The sequence below is a fragment of the Psittacula echo genome (genome assembly GCF_963264785.1).
Source record: "Psittacula echo genome assembly, chromosome: 3".
Classification (NCBI taxonomy): domain Eukaryota; kingdom Metazoa; phylum Chordata; class Aves; order Psittaciformes; family Psittacidae; genus Psittacula; species Psittacula echo.
The window spans coordinates 121,233,523-121,253,263 of NC_137736.1; the positions used below are offsets into that span (position 1 = coordinate 121,233,523).

The window sequence follows — 19,741 nt, forward strand, 5'->3', positions numbered from 1 at the left end:
TTTCATCTTGGTAGCTCTTGAGATTCATGACTGCAGGGTGCCTGTCACAATCATAGCTAAATTTGAAAAATGATAGATCAGATTTATGACAAGATATGAATTGTTCAGGTATTATGTTTTAGCATGAATACTTATCAGACTGGACAGAAATTCACAATCTCCTCGACATTGCAACACTTGGCTACAGCAATAGCAAAAATAAATCACTTTTAAAGACGAGATTTCTGGTGTGATTAATGTCTTCCTGATCAGCAAGTCCTAAATCATTCTGATCACGATAATGAATGATCCTATTTTACACAAACATATACATACATCCACTGCACACAGGAGACGGAGCTAAGGTTGCCATGGGAACGTTACCTCCAGATTTTCTGGGTTTATATAATTAAAATAAAACAAGCCCAATGTTTTAATAATTTAGCTTTGTAATTAAAAGTGCTCATCTTTTCTTTAGTCAGGAGTTCAGTTTATCTGGCGCGTGCAGCCCAATGCCATAACTTTATTCAACATTTCCAAAACTTGGTTTTCTCAGTAGGGGATACAGTGCAGGAGTGACTACAGTATAGTACAGAAATAGCTGTGTCAGTGTTAAACCAGGTGGTTCAGCTGCTGATAACATAACCTCCATGGCAGCAATGAACTCAGCACAAGCTGTGCAATTGAAGCATAGACTGTGCCAGCTTTTGACATAGGCTGATGCTAAGGGATGGGAAGAAGCAGAACATTTCTTCAACTTGATTTCTTCCCTCCACCAGCAGCCATTGCCCCACATGCATGTAATCCACCATGGGGAGCACCAGCAGTCCCAGCCTTGCTCACCAGGGTTGCCCTCCAGTCACTCTTTCTTTGTTCATCCCTTTTCTTCTTCTATGTCTTTCAGGACAAGTCCCAGCTTTGCCTGGATGTTCAGACAACTTGAGTTAGCTCTGAGTGTAGGAATACACTCAGGCTCCTCAAGCTAAACTTAAGTTCTGGGTTTTCAGAAAAGGTGACCTACAAACCTCATTGATGTTAATAATTAAAAGTATACAGGAAACAGCCTTCCTCAATAAGTCTTCCCTCCATTTGAGAACTTCTGTGTCTTACAGAAGTTGCATGAAAATACCGGAAAAGAATAGTCATTGGAGTCTTCTGTCTTTCCAGTGAAGGGAAACTCAATCTTTTGTGCTATCAGTCTCTAGAGCAAGACATACTGTTGAAGAAGGCAGCAGGCTTGCTTTGTTGTTTGAACACGTTGATTGCTCTAGAGACTGAGGCTATGCTATAGGTTGTGTGCAAAACAGAGGATACTCTCACTATGCCAGCATTATTGATCTAATTGCAGCAACAGTGCCACTGCCTTGGGAATATAAGCTTCATAGCCAGCAGTTGATGTTCGTGTACAGATACTGCTGTCAGTGCTGCAGGCGTGGAAAATGTGCTTTCTGAAGAGCCAGCTGGTGTATTCAAGGGGAAAGGAACTGAGAGAAAAAGAGTCTTTGGCACTCTAATGAAATGAGATTCTACCATATAGGTCTGTATTGAGGAAGACGTTCAGTTAAAATATTCAGTAAGTCTCCTCCCTAAAGGAATAGCACTTAATACACGTTAAAATATAATTGTATAATTGGAACTCAAGTGTTTGGGTTATGTAAAAGGTGCTGTAGGTGTATCAGCTTAGACAGAGGTAATTAGATCCTGTATATTAACATTTTCCTCTTAAAGGGATAACCAGAAATATTTTTAGTAGTTGAGACGCTTAAGCCTAGAAACTTGGAGAAAAAAGGTGCTGTTTGGAACTCCTCATTTAGCCCCGTGTTTACTTTGTTCCTACCTCTGTCACTGGCTGGACTGTAAGAATATTTTTGCAGTAGATTGCCTGTTTAATGCAACCCCAGCTGGGTGCCCACACAATGGCAACACTGCTACTGCTTTTGGTGAAATCAGCATAAAACTGAATTGCCTGCAAGCATCAATCATTGGGGCTGAAAATAGGACTAGATAGTAGCATTAAATAATACAATACTTAGCATGTATATATAGTAACAGGTCATACACTGAAGCCACAGAAGTCTGTGACAGGACTAGGAATAGAAGAAATCAGAGCTTTAATCTCTCCATAAGTCAAGAGTTAACAGTTTATACAGAAAAAAGTAAATAGCCACATATCACTGCTTAGCTCAGTCAGTTTGAAGGACACAATAAAAACAAATGCGATTTCACTCGCAGTAAGTTGAATGACAATCAATGGCTCTACAGCTTTTTAGTATCCAATTGAAGCCCTTGAAAAATGAAGTGGATGTATGGGACGACAGGTTACTACTCCATCATAGGATGAATACAGCAGAATGCCACTGATTGATTTCTTGAATTTTCAAATACATTGCAAAGCTTTCTAGAGAAGAGGACCTGTTAATTTTGAAAACAGAGCACTGCATCTCTAGAAAGTGGAAGAGCAGAGCACGAATTAAAGCTGTTGTCAGGGTTTTTTTCCCTTCTTTTTATAAGATAAGAGATGCACAGTTCCTCAAGCCAAGAAAACCAAACAAAGCCAAACAAAACACCCATGTACAAGGGCTACACCAGTATTTTCTAATTTCATCACTGTTATCCATGCTTGTCTTTTCAAAACCAAAAAAATCCCATCCAAAAGAAATTCCAGGAAGAAAACCCAGGCCTTAAGCTACTCATTGAGAAGTCTGTACCAAACTTTGGAATCCAACACAAATCTCAGCTGAAAACAAGAGAAGATTAATCCATACTTCCCCAGAAATATTCCCCAGTTTGATATTTTTCCCTCCCTGCAATGCCCACTGAAGACCTCCCTATCTCTACTCATATGAGGCTTTCTGAGGAATTTGAGAAGAGTACTGGTATCTTGTTTCTAGGTAAATCAAAGTCTGTCCCTGTAAGTGAAGGGAAAAACCTTAGGTTTTGGTTTTGATTCTAAAGGCTCAGAAGACCAGGACTTGTGTATTGAAAGAGCTGGGTAGTCTAAACAGAGCTCTCCAATGCTCACCTGCACTGACATGAGAGGTAAAGAGAGGCAAGGGATGGTCACCAAGACCCACAGGACAAGCATTCTTGTCTTTCCTTAGTTCAATCCACACCATGTATGGGACAAAGTGATGAACACCCCTCTTCCAGCAGTATTCCCAGCACAAATATCAGGAAGCTCAGTTGGATTTTGCTCTCAAGCTAGTGACTGCAAGTTCTCAATTCACTTAATAAAGCATTTTTTCAAAGGCAGCTATTCAGACCAAAAATCTATAGCAAGAGATACAGAGCTCCTTAAAATATTCAGAGCCTTTTTCACTTGTCAGTTTTTCAAGGTGCATTTGTTCCAAAATGTGTTTTCTGTTGCAGAATTGCACCTGAAACTGATCTTTGCAGACAGCAGCTGAGCACAATGGTGCGTTTGGAAGCAGGGAATAGCAGCAAGTCAATGTGTCTTTAAGCAGTCTGCACTCATCTCAGGGTTCAAGCTGGAGCTCAGCAGCAAGCTGCTAAATGGTTGTTTGTACCAACTCTGCAGGCAAGGCCAATAGGTTACCTACAGCTGAAGAAGTGATGAAAACAGCTGTAGTTGGTAGCAAACACAGCCAGAAGGCCACCACCACCTGAAGACTGTTTCCAACCACAAACCTGTCAAGTCCTTGGCTGTCTCTGCTCATATTTATGGCACTAAGTGTTTAGTGATAACACTATGCAAGTGCTTTGCTCTCCTTTTGGGATCTCATCTGCTAACCCATACATATGACAGATGCCTATCAAAGGAGAAGGATCTTTCTCTTTTGAGAATGGCACTCAAACTTCAAACATCATTATATAGGCATGTGTCAGACACAGAAATATTTTGCATGCACACTGTAGGTTCAAGATCATTATTATAAAGCGGAGAAATTAAATTCACTTTCAAAGCTTCACACACAGAAAATGCAACTTGCAGAGTAACAAGTTCAAAACCTATTGAGCTCATGCAGGTTTCCAGCACTTTCTCGTTTGGCCTGCTATAGCTTCATTATTTTCTCATTCTTTGCAGTACACACTAATATTTTTGAATGAAAAGAAACCATTCTCTATTAGTGACACCAGAAAAATGAATTTTGCCTTGCAGTCAGTGAATTAAGATTATCAGAACTATTATTCACATGCAGAAAATATAATAGCTAAGGAACACCAAAGAAATGCCGTGTTTAGTCTAATTTATAACTTCTTCATGCCTTGACTTGTATGCACAAAAGCCGTCGAATACATGACTACATTAGTCCTCTTCAGTAAATTTTGTACCAAAGCTTGCTGGTCCTAAATCCAACTGAAAACCAACAGATACCAATGGACCACATGTAATGCTGCCCTTTATACTGACTTGAGACTTTGAGAAGGTTTTGTCAAGCTATTCTAAGCATTATAGAAAAAGCAAGAGAAGCAAATCTTCTGGGGCCTTGCACCTTTTAAAAAGGCAACTATACTTTCAGACCAAATAGCCAAATTTCTTTAGGTACCAATTGAAGTCTATGTAAGTAAGCATCTCAATAAAACTCTACCTTCTGAAGCTAAACTACACCAAATGATAGATGTCTTATTAAGAACAGTGCCTTGGCCTTTAAATCAGTCTTTTACATGGTTTAGCCAAATCCAGAGTTACTGATATGAAGGTATTTCACCACAATATGCTTTATCAGTCTTACCTGGGACCTCTCCATCAGATTCTCACCATCTAACTAGGTGAATAAGTTATGTAGGAAATTCAAAACAGAATTTGATCTTTTTCCCTTTCTTGGCTGATTTTAATTTTAGTTGCTCTTAATTCAAGGAGTTAAAACCTTCTTAAAGAAATGCTTTAAAAACACTGGCAGATTTAACTTATTAGAATTTTTGACAACAAATTATGTTATTATTTACTGCATCGTTTAAAATCCTCTCTGACTTCTCACTTTTGCATAACAAAATTCAGGGACCTGCCAACGTGCGTTTTCCATATAAAGCAAATAGACCTCTGCACCACAAACACATTTGACACGTTCAAATGCAACTTTACAGCCTTAAACAGACATTCCACTTCTCCCACCCACCCACCATCTCATCCAAGGCCTAGAGTCACCAATTTTTTCAGGATTTAAGAGTGGGAGTTTTGCTAATGTAGCAGGTAAGTGCAGAGTTTCGTGACCTGTTTGTGTGTACATACATATATGTGAGAGGGTATGGACACGTTTCCTATGCCTACTGCTATTTACTCTAGAAACACCGTGATAACTTCATTCTCTCCAACCACATTCACTGACCTGGGGTCTAACAGTGAATTTTAAGTGAGAGCCTGTAACAGCAAATAAAGCAGATATGCATATTTGAGAAGTAAAGCAAAGCGAGGGAGAAGGTAAGGCATAGTGCTGAATGAAGGAAGCACTGGCAGAAGAGAACTACTGCATAGTCAGATCCTTAGAAGGTGCTTAGTTGCCATCAGAAGTCAAGGGGGCTGGTACTTAAGTACCTCAAGAATCTTGACCTTAGGGTCTCACAAACTCTACCTGAACTTTTTTACTAATAGAGAAACTGAAGGACAAAAGGTCGTATATATATACTAGCCTCTGTCAGACCTCCCAGATTCGTCAAAATGGACTAGATTGACTCTCTCCATACCTTCTATAAGATCAATGGAAGAACAGGGAATAACACCCAGAACATTTAACTTCCTTTCCCTTGTTTTAAACACTGCATTATGCTTCCCAAATTCCCTTTTGGTTTAGCTGAGGAGATATTTCACCTGGCATTGCTTAAAAACCAAACCACTTCTGCTGCAAAGTACGGCTGCATGCCAAATCACCTCTCATTTCTCCCGCTTTCAGTGAAATTTGGATGAGGTAATTTGTAAAGGTCCTTTCCAATCAACAATTCAATGATTCTGTGATTACTTTGTACACGTTCTTATAACGTGAGCTGACCCATTCCTATCTAGGATCCTTTCTTTTATGAATAAACTGAAGACAGAAAAAAAGTCATCACACTACAGAACAACTAATTCTCATTTAATAACAGAAACTTTATTAACTCGTGGAGCCCTATGCTGTCCCTCCTGGTGAAATCAAAGTCAAGAAATACCTAGTATTTGCATGAAGAATGTGGATAAGTTTGAGACCAGCTCCATTTCTCTGGCTCAGCACACTGAACATTTTTATTCCAGTTACACAAGGAAGAAGTAGTTGCTAACGCTTTGTGAAAAGGTGCTGTAATCCAGCACCAGTGAGAGATTTATACATCATATCAGTAGAGATTAGGCAACTGTAGACAGAAAATTAAACCTCAGCTTTGGGAAGCCAGCTTCACCACAAGATGCAATAGCCTGAGGTTCAGCTCCCAGCTCTGTGAGGGAGACGATGCTCCTCTGTCCTTACAGCTATGCCTGACCTGAGGAAGCAGGTGTGAAGCTCAGCAGCCTTACAATAACGATTTAATACAAAAGCTCCTTTGTCATAACCAGTTCTTGCAGTCCTCTGAAAGTTTGTCTCGCAAAGTGCCGCTTCCCTCTGTCTCTGCTAGCTTCCAACACCTTTAAAGGCTTTGAACTTCAAGACAGTGGAAAGACATGCCCTTAATGCTGGAAACTTAAAGAGCTGCATGCCTGGAACTCACAGTGGGGGTTGATGCATATAGTAAAGAGTGCAAAACACCAGGTCTTTAAGGGAGGAGGTGCAACAGGTTTGCCTGTAATACATGCATACACACAAAACTAGATCCTCAAGTGCACTTTCTAGGTCATCCTCTTCTTCCTTCTCTGCTCTCCCCTGAGTTTTTTTAATTGTTCTGGGAAGGAATACATGTTTCAAAATGTACCACCAAACTCTGTCTCATGAAAATGTACTGTCCTGGTTATTTCATAGCCCAAGCTACTGTGTATGGAGCAGTCGTCCTCAGTTAACTTTGCCAGTGCAAAAATGTAGTATGCTTTCTGATGCTGTCAAGTGTTTAGTTCCTACTCAGCTAATTTATTATCATACTCAAGCCAACGGCTGGAAATCCAAGTGCAAACACTAACAAGAGGAACAGAATGTGGAGGAAAAGTGTAAATGTTACTGACAATACTGAGAAGACCTCCAGTCACAGCTATTCAGATTGTTGTGTCCTGGATTTGATGGGACTCTACAGAGCTTTGCTTAATTCATTGTAGACTGCAGAATCTAGGGTTTACTGTGTAGTTTAGGAGAGGCATATGGCCCTCTGAACTGGACTGAATGTCGCTCCTAGACAGCAGCCTCAGCAGAATTCCTGAACAAAAATCTGTGTGATGCAGTTGCTGATTTACTTCCTTGCAACAGGTTTAAGTTCATCAGCTTGTCCGCTTCCTGCCTCATGTATCATTATCCTATGACTATTTTTAAACAATCTTTGCAAAATAAAAACTTAAATAACCAGAGCTCTGGAAAGCGCTTCTCCCCTACAGCAATTTTATATAATAAATTAGATGATACTAGCATTACTTGGATGGGTGGAGATTACAGCCTGTCAGCACTTTCTTAACAAACCCCCTTCTCCAGAGACTTGCAATTCAAACATAACAATTTGCTATGGGCAAAAAAGTGGGATGTGAGAGCTAGAGGAAGAACTTTAAAAAAGGATGAACTATAGTATTTCAAGGTATACCTGAAAAAAATGCTTTAGGGAGAAGGCTGGCCAGCAAAAAAGGAGGAAGAAATGCGTCGATTTTCACTGATATAATTCCATTTGCCTCTACACTTTTCCATATCTTAGCCTCCCCATGGCTTTATGTTGGTCCTTAAAATCAATGCTGCATTGTACTTACACTGTACATTTAATTTCATTTCAGTGCTGCATGCATGCAATAACTACTCATTCTCAAGTACTATCAACTTGATTTTCTAGATGGAGACACAAGGCACAACTTGCCCCAGGCCACAGAAGGAGCTCTGTAAGTGCCAGGAATAGAAATCGGGAGTTCCTGTTCCCTGTCCTAAATTCAGGCCACAGACTCCTCTCTGGCCGTGACTGTTTTATGGATGTGATTATCCTGTTATGGAACTATGTTTAATACAGACTAGGAAATCGCCAGGATACGTAAGGATTTTAAGGCATCTCACTGCCAGCTGACAATACCTCAGAAACAGCGTTCCAGGACTAACATACTTAAATAGCTTAAATAGCTGGTTGTTATAAGGTACATACCAATCTCACAGGGTGAAAAGCAGGCATTACTAATTTAAATGCCCTTATAGGTATGCAAACTTTCAATTCATTGAACTTAAACTTCTCTCTTACAGGACCTATAGTTAATAAAGTGTAAGGGAATAAGGCTAAGCTGGTGGGAAGTATTTGAGGGTGGAGTACCCCTATGTGCTAGACACAGGGTCTCTTGTATTTTGTTGAGCCCAAGGCAAGTTTCTTATAGATTTGGGGTTAGAGTTCTAACACAATATACCTGGGTATATTCCAGGTGGACTGTCACAGGTGTGGTGGTGGTAGGTCCAGAAGAACCAAACCTGACAGAGCTGTCACGGCCTCTGCCCTGTTTGTTAGATTTCATAGAATCATAGAATCATAGAATAGTTAGGGTTGGAAAGGACCCTGAGATCATCCAGTTCCAACCCCCCCACCACGGGCAGGGACACCCCGCACTAAACCATGTCACCCAAGGCCTCATCCAACCTGGCCTTGAACACCGCCAGGGATGGAGCATTCACAACCTCCTTGGGCAACCCATTCCAGTGCCTCACCACCCTCTCAGGAAAGAATTTCTTCCTTAGATCCAATCTAAACTTCCCCTGTTTCAGTTTGAACCCGTTACCCCTTGTCCTGTCACTACAGTCCCTGATGAACAGCCCACGCCCAGCATCCTTATAAGCCCCCTTCAGATACTGGAAGGCTGCTCTGAGGTCTCCACGCAGCCTTCTCTTCTCCAAGCTGAACAGCCCCAACTTTCTCAGCCTGTCTCCATACAGGAGGTGCTCCAGCCCCTGATCATCCTCGTGGCCCTCCTCTGGACTTGTTCCAACAGTTCCATGTCCTTTTTATGTTGAGGACACCAGAACTGCACACAATGCTCCAAGTGAGGTCTCATGAGAGCTGGGAGGTCTCAAACTCCCAGCTGTGGAATCATGACTGAGACCTTTACACCACATCTAGTATGCTAAATACATCAATTTCTTTGCATTCATACATCCATTTCTTTGACAGGCTGAGAAAATAGGGGCTGTTCAGCCTGTAGAGGAGAAGCTGCGTAGAGACCTTAGAGCAGCCTTCCAGTACCTGAAGGGGGCCTACAAGGATGCTGGGGAGGGACTCTTCATCAGGGACTGTAGTGACAGGACAAAGGGTGGTGGGTACAAACTGAAACTGGGGAGACTGAAGTTAGAATTAAGGAAGAAATTCTTTTTTATGAGGATGGTGAGGCACTGGAAGAGACTGTCCAAGGAAGCCGTGAATGTGCCATCCCTGGCAGCGCTAGATTGGATGGGGCCTTAGAATCATAGAATAGTTAAGGTTGGAAAGGACCTTAAGATCATCCAGTTCCAACCCTCCTCCCATGGACAGGCCTTGAGAAACCTGGTTTAATAAAAGGTATCCTTGCCTACGGCAAGGGGTTGGAACTAGATGATCTTTAAAGTCCTTTCCAACCCAAACCATTCTGGGATTCTATGACTCTATGATTCATTATCCTTGGTTCCCAGGCAAAGTTGTTTGGAGAAGCTTGTGTCTGGAGAAGAGAAGGCTGCGTGAAGACCTCAGAGCAGCCTTCCAGTATCTGAAAAGGGCCTACAAGGATGCTGGGGAGGGACTCTTCATCAGGGACTGTAGTGACAGGACAAGGGGTAACGGGTTCAAACTGAAACAGGGGAAGTTTAGATTGGATCTAAGGAAGAAATTCTTTACTGAGAGGGTGGTGAGGCACTGGAATGGGTTGCCCAGGGAGGTTGTGAATGCTCCATCCTTGGTGGTGTTCAAGGCCAGGTTGGATGAGGCCTTGGGTGACATGGTTTAGTGTGGGGTGTCCCTGCCCATGGCAGGGGGGTTGGAACTAGATGATCTTAGGATCCTTTCCAACCCAAACTATTCTATGATTCTATTATTCTATGTTGCTATTAAAGTGGCATTTTTATCAAATGAAACTGGGAGATGTGTTGCAGGGTTTCAGATAACGTGAAGTCAAGGGGCAGAGACGGATGATGTTTGAAGATACAACTGAGAGGACCGGCTGGAGGCTGCAAGTAATCTTCCTTGATGCAGTCTCATCCATACTCTCTCTTGGAAAATCTGTGAACAGTCCTTCAAGCCATGCGTACAAATTGCCTTGAGAGAGCTTGGGAGCACCCCAAAATACAGTGAAGGACCAAAACTAACAATTTTGCAATATAGAGTATCAGGAGTCGAGTAGTTGAGTATACTTATTAGCCCTCTTTTACTTAGCAATACAGGTATATCCTAAAAGTTCTGCAACTGGCCCAAAGTCTGTAGTTACAGGTTTTTTCTGTGAAGGATGAGCTCACCTCTCACAAAGAAATCTGCATCTACATCGTCATCTGCAGGCAGCTACTTGTTGACGTGGGCTTTGTACCACACTTGCTATAGCTACAGAGCCTCCAGGTGATTCATTGTGTGCACTTCAGTGCTGACACCAGCTTACATCTATCTGAAAATTCATACTGGGCATATTCCATTTAATTACACTGAGCAGCTGTGAGCGTCTCCTGAAGGAAATCTCCCCAATACGATGCGTCAGGGTTCTCAGAGTCAAGGTTTCTGAAATGCCAGTTCGAGGAAAAACGGGAAAACAAAACTTCTCAGTTTCTCTAAGAATCTGACATTTTCTCTAAGAATCTGACATTTTCTCGGAAAGCCTGTTTTGTGGCCATGTACAACATGGTAGGGATGTTTGAGCACTAAGGGGCGCAAATGCTCATTGAAGGTGGATGAAGAGGACTGTTTTTACCTTACAGATTCATAATGATACTCTCAATACACTCCGTAGCCGAGCAACTAAAAAGAATAGCCCAAACTGCCTTAATATTTCATCAGATCATTCTGTGCCATCTCTCCTGGGACTATAGATGATTAACTCCCACAGGGAGTCAGAGGAATCCCCATCAGTAATATTTCTTCCCATTCAGGTTTCCATTGCATTCAGCACCACCCCCAGGTAGTCTCTCTTCAAGAATCCTGTCCTTAATGATTATTAATACTATTTTGAATGCTTAAAGCTGAAGGAAATATAGTCAGAAAAGCACAAGTAATAAGTATGTATATTTTCTTAAGGACAATATTTCTGATAGCTACACTGCAAAAATAAACGCTACTTTTCAAAGATCAGGAGAGCTGTTCACTGACAGTTTTCAGTTTTATTGCTATTATCACTTAAAAATATTTATATAATACCATTTATCACCATTCTTTTCTATGACACCTTATAGAGTTAAAATGAAAGTCTATATATTACCTTCTCTTAGTCAGTAATTAGTTTGAAAAATCAATCAGCTCATGTAACCGCGCATCAAGTCATTCCAGTATTTATACATTTCTATTTGAAAGTACCTCATTTTATGTAATTATTATGTATAATTTAAAGCAGAAGTATAATTTAAAAATTGAGTGTCTGAGCAAACTCTGAGCTTCTCCTTCAAAATATTCAGTAACCTCTATATGCCTCCTGCCCTACTTTTTCCATAGGTGTGCTTTATCGTCATAATATCTAACCCAGTGCTTGTGACCATGACACTCAACTCTACTTTATTACTAGCTTAAAAAAACCCCAAACCTATTTCTCACCATAGCTATATGTACAAAGGTACGATACAGAGGGTATGCATAGCATCCTTTGGCTTCAGGTGAATTTTAAGTAGTCTAGAGTGGTGAAAATCAGACTCCATTGCTGTGCTACTAGTGAATATTCTTGTTGTGATGACAGAAACATGCACAGCAAACATCACAGGCTATCCTATCCCGTGTCCAGACCATGATGGCAGCTAGAAACAGATTTTCTGCCAAAATACAGAGAAAAGGCCAGTGGTGCAAAATGATGCAGGGATTGAAGATCCCACCTACAAAAGAAGCTTCTTTCAGTGCATACACTTTTCAAAAAACAAAACTTCATATTAAAAGCCACTTTTATCATTGTTTTCTTAATTTAAACTGACTGTACATTTGTTAAGGAGTGGTTTCTCAGGGAATCTCCTACCAGCCAGCCATCTCCTTCACAGCCTACAGGGAGCTTGTGGGCAGGACAGTGGCAGAAAAATGAGATGCGGTATTCTCACACAAGCAGAAGTATTTTTGACATCTGATCTTGACGCTTTTAGAAAATGCCTGGGCATCACACCCCTCAGACGCTGGCCAGTGCCAGTGAATGACAGCTAGCAAGTGAGCTCCCTCAAAGACTGAAACGGCAATGCCTGCTTGAACACCCTAACCAGTGATTTGACTCCTACCTGACTGAGGAGATGGACCCAGTGTTTCAGAGGATTCAAGACCTAACAATAGTATTTCCATTTTCCATCTAGCCAGACCTCACCAGTGTTGCTTTCCCTTCTTGCTGCCTCAAAACCCTTGCCCAGGCCACTGCCTTCTCATCCTACCACTGAGCTGCTGTCTCTGCATCTACTTTCATCATGCCTTTCCTCCACTTGCCCTACATGGATCTTCCTCCTCCTACCTCCTACCTCTCCTTAGGTTTCTGCCATCCTTGTACCTTCTGTAATACTGATTTCTACAACACCCACTCTGAAAAATAATAAACTCAGGATCATTTACTAAGTTGCAGTCTACTCACCTTGATACCAGACTATTTCACCAGTGCAGTGCTCCTCAATGGAACAAGAAGTTCTGAAGAGCAGGATCTGCTTTATTAACTTTTCAGTACTGGAAGGAGATCCTGGCAGGGTCCCACAGCCTTATAACTTACTACTTTGGCCTCAGAAAAATTCAATCTGGTGGCCTTGGAGTACAATGTGTAGTTCATCTGTTCCCGTACACACTGATGATGGGTGGGAACTGCTGGGAAGGGATTGCACTTGTACTTGAGCCAAGAGTTTTAAAGTGTAGAGGGTTAGGCAATACCTAACAGAAAGAAAAGATATGGCAAGCTGAATGTGCTTTGGCTTACACCCCATGGTAGCTTGCATAGATGCTATGCCAGAGAGAGAAGAAAAACTCTCCCTTCCTTGAGCACTGTACACCAATGCACAAATCCTCTGTGACACAACCAATCATACTCAGAGCCACTTGCCAGTGGCAATCCTCCATCTCTTCTGCAGCTCCTTCTATTGCTGAGCATTTTTATTTTAACACCACAGTGGCCCAACAAGAATAATATGTGGAAGTAGGTTTCTCAGTGCCACTGTCAAATGTTATGCATAGCAAGTGGCAGTAATGTTCCAGCTGGCTTACTCTGCTGATTGTCTATGAATAAGCAGTGAACACTCACAGAGCGTTCTCAAACCCCATACAATACATTGCTTTCTACACATGGATCACAGAAGTCAGAATGACCACAAATTTTTACATCTGTCCAGTTCTGTTGCTCCAAAAATCAGAACTGAAATATGTGAGTGGAGTCAGAGGTTAGGTCCACATCAGCAAGTAGCAGGAATGGAGCCACAGGGTGAAGAGCTGGTAAGGACTCAGCCATAACATTACACATTTTGTGTTTTACTTTGAAATAGTGTTAACCTATTTTTACAAACTGAATACCTGCAAGATTTTAGAGTACTCGGTGTGTTCCTGGAGTTCATCTTTCTGCTTAGTTTCATCAAAAAGGCATTCTGCTTACACACTCCAAGCCTACTCTGTAATGCAAAGCAAAGCAGGACACATGGGTAGAGCTGGGAGATTAATTTCAAAAGCTCATTTATCATTTGAATGAATATTCTGTAGAACTACATCCAGAAACCACCTCAGACTCTCCCATGGAATGCAAAATCCCACTTGACTTCATGGAGATGCATCAAGAAGCTAAAGCATGCAAAGCTTTGAGCATGGTCTCCTGTGTATCATACCTAGTTGGAGAAGTACTTTCCCCTCTTCTCAAATTACTGTTTCTTACAATTACCAGACCTAGACTATGACAATATAGAGACTATTCTCAATTAAGAACTAAGTGACATACCAGAGTTTGTTCAAGAGACTAATGCCAGTACAGAAAACTAGTAGTTTTCTGGTAGTTTGGTCATGATAAAAGTAATAAATATGAATGCCAAGACATTTAGTAATACCATCTAATATTTGATTTAACAATAAAACCTTCTGTAATGCAACAGTTTTTCAAAACATAGAAGTTTTACCAGCTGAAGAAACAAGTGGTTTTGTTTCTATGCTCACCTTGGATAATGGAATAGGTCACTATTTTCCTATTTCAGCTAAAACAAAAAAGTAGTAGGAAAAACCCACCAAAATCAGCTATTGTGCTGGAGGACTGGTTATGATAAATGTGCTAGGAGGAAAGAAAGGGGACAGGGAAGAGAGAGAGGTACATCTTATCCCTTTTTTAAAAAAACCCAACTTTTAAATTATACTGGGACAGACATAAAAATAAACCTAATTCAGAAGGAAAGTAGGATTTATCACAATACCTAGTCAAGGTCAAAAATCAGGGAAGTCACTCATCTTTCAGTGGCATCTCCTCAATATCTCTTTTCAACATGTAGAGGGAAAGGAGGTAAGGCAGAAAAACCCTTCCATATGAGTGTCAGAATTGTGGCTGAAATGTAATTTAAGAAATGTCTCAGTCAACCTGAAGTCCCTTCCCAGCATTCCTAGTAAGAGCAAAATGAGCAAGATATTAAGAGTCAGGAGATAACTCTTCTGCAGCATTGAACAAACTATTACAGGGCCCAATTCAGCAAAGCGAGTAAGCACACACTGACATTTAAGTGCGCATTTAAGTCTCATCATCTCCAGTGAGAATCTGATATATGCTTCAGCACTCCTCTCGATGGAGATCTGGGAACGCAGGTCTACCTTACACACAAGACATTCTTTAACCTACAGACACAAATCAGTCCGGTAGCTATGGAGCAACTCTAGGACTCAGGGGATACATTCAAGTCCCAGCTCTGCAAGGTTATGAATAAGACAGTTCTGCAAAACACCTCATGGCACCTGAAAGCCATATTTTAAAACCTGCTTATTCCCTCTCTGCTTCAGTTCTGTACCGCTGTGATGGAAATACTGGTACTTCCTACCAGAAATGGGAGAAGTGTTTAAATATGCTGAAGTAGGTTGCAGTAGTGCCACTTCAGGTAGACATTACTTTGCATTTCAATTTCAACTGCTCTGAATTCTTTGCAATTTCAAGGTCAAGGATCATAAATTTGGACTTTATTGAAAGTAAAGGTCCAGGACAAGGTTAACTATCAAAGTCCAGGGAATCAAGTTGAAAAGAAAAGCTTCCCGCAGGCGCAGTTAAGACTCCTCTACTGCCTTCTTTGGAACATATGGTGTAGTAAGACATGCACACCCTCTTCCTGCCCCCCCAGATTAACTCCCTGGCACCACCTGTTAGGAGTGAGCAGACTGAAAAAATACAACATTGGGAACAGATAAAAATGGGTGTAATGGTTCTGATGTGGTGCATTTCTCTTACTCACTTCTGTACCTATACGAAAAGAAGACCGTATCTGGCACAAAATTAAGAGCAAAGACTGTAAATAAAGAGTGTGAGCAATATCACAATCCTGTAACTTGTACTGTCCTTTCAAAAGAAGCTAGTTAATAACCTGACCTGGTCATTTTATCACTTGGAGATATTTGCCTGAATTTTGAATTCCTTTGTAGTCTATTCCACTACCTATATTTCCTCTGCCACTCAGAATTAGGTATATTACCCTCCTTCCTGAGTTCAGGAACCACGTGCTTGTAGAAGTCATAATATTATGAGCATGTTTAGATACATGATTTCATGCCACATAACTAAAAGATTTCCTAAACAGAAACATCCTTAGTTCTTGTTCAAACTTCTTGGCTTGTTAACAGTGGATCTGCACCAATAAATCTAGAAATATAATCCTACGAGTCCAAAGCAGAAAGTCATTTATTTAAATATGGGCTGCAGAATGAACGGAAATGAGAAAAAGGTATTTGAAGTGATGCATTGGTATACAGAATATCTCATGTATGCTTGAGAGTGGCATCAAAGAGTACTAATCCAACATGTGTTGAACCAACACAAGATAACTCAGTTTGCTCATTCTCCTTCTTATCTTTCTGAGAACGATCGCCATCCCACACATCCACTTTTCATTCGAGTAGTTCATAGACCACCACAAGAAGATAAAACGTTTACTGTGAGTAACTTAATGAGCTTGAAGCACTAAAGAAAGAGGAGGAAAAAAGGTTGGAAATTTCTGATTTTTATTCTCTTGCTCCTTCCTAACAGGATCTGAAAAATCATGAAACAACTTAAGTGCATCAAAGAATGTCCTTTGAAAATCATGCTTACAGGCAGGAATACAAATTGGATACTAGTCCCTAGGCCACTGGCCTACCTTTGTAGGAGGATGGCTTGCATTTTGTTTTCCTGACTAACAGTTCACTTTTAGTAATTAGAATTTAACACTGGAACACAAGAGGGGTTAAGTCTTTAAAGCTAAAATAAAAAATGCAAAAAAGAAAAAATAAAAAGAATTTTTCTTATGAAAAAGATGAAAATTAAAAAAGCTCTTAAACTGTTAAACCCTTGATGCTATTTATATCACTAATGGCATCATGACACAGCAATTAAATTATAACCCTTTCACTAATAGAACGTGTAGTGTTTTTGCCTATTTATAATGGAAGTAAGGAAACAAGAAACTTTAGCTCAGGAAAGTCTCGAGTCACCAGAGATGTAGGCAGGCTGCAGTTTGAGGAAAACAAGAAGGCAGACAAATAATATGTAAATGTTTGACTGTAACCTAGTTTGAGTTTAAATATATTATACAAAGTAATAGATGATCTGTCATTAACCTCTAGCTGAACTATATTTAGGGTGCATTGGGCCATCTATAACCTATTTCTTAAAGTTACTTGATTTTATTTAGGCTACTCTGTCACATAGGAACTCAGAAAATTACACTGTGTTCCCTAGTTTGTGGACTGTACAACTAAAATCTGATTTTTGTAGTTTAGCCATTTTTGAGGATTAAAAAGTTACACAGATGATTTAAAAATAATTACTATTGCTACCATTTTTATGTAACTATATTTCCTACTCTATTTAAACATAGAGGAACAGTTTTAATATCAGCCAGTATTTAAGGATAGCAAGAAAAAGGTTGGGACAAAATCTGTACACACCCCCCTCCCCCAGTAAAATCAGCATGATTGAGCCAGTGATTCAATAACCAAACTTGTTTACCTAAAGAAAATAAGTTTTAAAAACATGCCATCACTTTTCAATTACTTCAGTAAAATAACACAAATAACAAACAATGCTGGTTATAGTCTAATGTCAAGTCAGGATGCATATGGGTAAAAATACAGTCCAATCCAACACCTTTCTTAAAAAATAGGGGTGGGATTGCATTACACAGCCAGAAAAGAAACTTCTCTAGCTAACTGCGCCACCTTTTGATTTCAGTTTAAAAGAGAAATTAAATGATTGTCCAGTTCCTTAAAGAAAATACTTATTTAAAGATACTCCTGTAGACTTAAAAATGGGTTCAGGAGCTCACTTTGTGTATTTCTTACAGAGAAGAGCAGGGCTGTATACTTTAGTATTGCTGTTATGGTTAAAAGCCATGCCAGCAATAAAAATGGAAAAAATGCATTCAATCTGGCTGGATTGTGGTTTTGTAATAACAGATTACACATCAAAAACAATAAAGCCGGGCAAATGGCAGAGTAGTGGTTTAGTAATCTTAGCACTGTTAGTTAAGTATACAATCAAGTCTAAAACAAATACTTCATAATCCATTAGATTCTCCTATGTATTTCTATACTCATACAACCCTGGGAAATAAGGAAGCTTTACTTCTGATTCTTTTTTCTTAACATTAAAAACGGATCGGCTGTAAGCCCTTATTTATAGGCAACGTATCGCAATTTGCACTGAAACCTCTAGTCAGACATGAAATTAAATAGCACAGATATTCAAAGGAGTTACAGCATGCATTTAAATACATTAACCACATCCTACCTTGCATCCAAACATCAACGACAAAGTGTTGTTGGTGCATGCAACTTTGCAGTGGCAAATCATTGGTGTAAAGCAGTCAGGATTTTTAACAATAGGGCACATTCCTTTAGTGCTGCAGTAGTGGCAGCCTACTGAAGGCTAAAAACAAGTAGCTAATACAGCACATGGAGTGGCAACATATGCTGCTCAACAGCTAGCTTTTCTCTTGCTGGTCAGAAGCAGCCTGCTTGAATCTCTACCTGTGTCCCATTCAGCCATCCCCTTCTTTGTTGATGAATCAGCGATGCAGCATTGATCACGAATCTCAGGATTTCCCTTCCTCTGGGAAATTAGTTTTCACATTGGGAAAAAAATAAAAAAGGGGGGGGAAAAAAGAGAGAAAGAGATGGAAATGAGGGGGACCAGCAGGTGTGGCAGTATTAGCATGTAAAAGGATGTAAACGCCTACTCATAACAATCACATAAGATTGTCATGCTAGCTGAAGTGGGCTGAAATTATTCCGTCGGAAGAAAAATACTGCAGCTCCTGATTTGGTAAAAAGCCAGTGAGTTGCTGCAATACATAGTCATTGTGGGGAGAGAAGAGGGGGGAAAAAAAAGAAAGAATTACTTATCTAAGAAGCCAGAATCCTCAGCCTTTATCAATATGCATTCCAGTAAGGATTCCCTTCCCAGCGCCTCCCCGAGAAAAAGAATCAAATCAGTCGCAACTCCGGAGAAACGATGACCTTTGCTTTCCCCAAAAAGATGAATCTCAGCATGAAAAAAAACCTGTACTCAAAGCTGAAAATCCCAGATGCTGGGAGTTTGCAATCAGAGAAATACAAGTAACATCTATCCAATCCTGGCTTGCCACATGGGAGCTTTCTCCAGGCACAAATTTACAAATAGACAGGTTGAAGGATTGCAGGAGACACTGAATAAAGATATAAAGTTACATGGAAAATGCACAGCTTGAAGCTTAAAGCTCAACCCTCTTTAAACTGCTTTGGAAGCAATGTAACTAATGACTCCAGCCAGTACTATAACCCTACAACCTGCAAACAGCTTGCTGTATTCCAGAAATGCTATAATTAAAGAAGTTTGGGAGCATTAACGCTGGTTTGGATTCAGTTACAGCTGTCGCTGCTCCTTCAGTTAAAGCAACACCAGCAGAAAATGCATAAAAGCATTTGGATGAGCAAACCGCTAGCTGTGCTTTTTAAGAGGATTATTTATATCAAAAGTTGGATGAATATACCCTTCAGTTTTAGGTTCGGTCATGGCAGGCACACAAATACAAAATGAAAAGGCTACGATATAGAAAGTGATGTCTTCAACGCTTTCACAGCTGACAGCAAGGTAAACCCAGCAGCTGTTTCACAGTGACTTGACCCTGCTTTTTTGCAACTCACCAAGCTCTGCCTATCAAATTAGAAACTCTTTCTAAAGAAATGAGAGCAGCTTGTCTCCCTGGCAATCGTGAGTGAGTTCTTAAGGCACAACTCAAACAATTTTCTGTAATAAGCCCTAACTAGGAATTTGTTACACAACAGAATGGAAAAAATGGCACATGGAGGTCTCTGTATGCAGCCAGGTCAAGCAGCAAAGGGGCTGAATCACACAGATACACCTGAGACTGCAGACCCTAATGTAGGAGACCTC

At 40.4% G+C, this 19,741-nt stretch overlaps 1 protein-coding gene across 5 annotated transcripts in view; it reads right to left on the reverse strand.

Moving 5' to 3' along the window:
• Nucleotides 1-19,741, reverse strand: part of DLG2 (discs large MAGUK scaffold protein 2) — a gene marked incomplete at both ends in the record, with an annotated part of 868,631 nt that overhangs the window by 624,252 nt on the left and 224,638 nt on the right. Inside the window, one exon of one of the 5 annotated variants that reach the window (XM_080612546.1) lies at nucleotides 18,101-18,199. The exons of the other annotated variants lie outside the window; for them this stretch is intronic. Coding sequence (XP_080468672.1) covers nucleotides 18,101-18,199 — 99 coding nt within the window. Of the gene's footprint in view, nucleotides 1-18,100; nucleotides 18,200-19,741 lie in introns of those variants that run through there. 5 annotated transcript variants of the gene reach the window in all.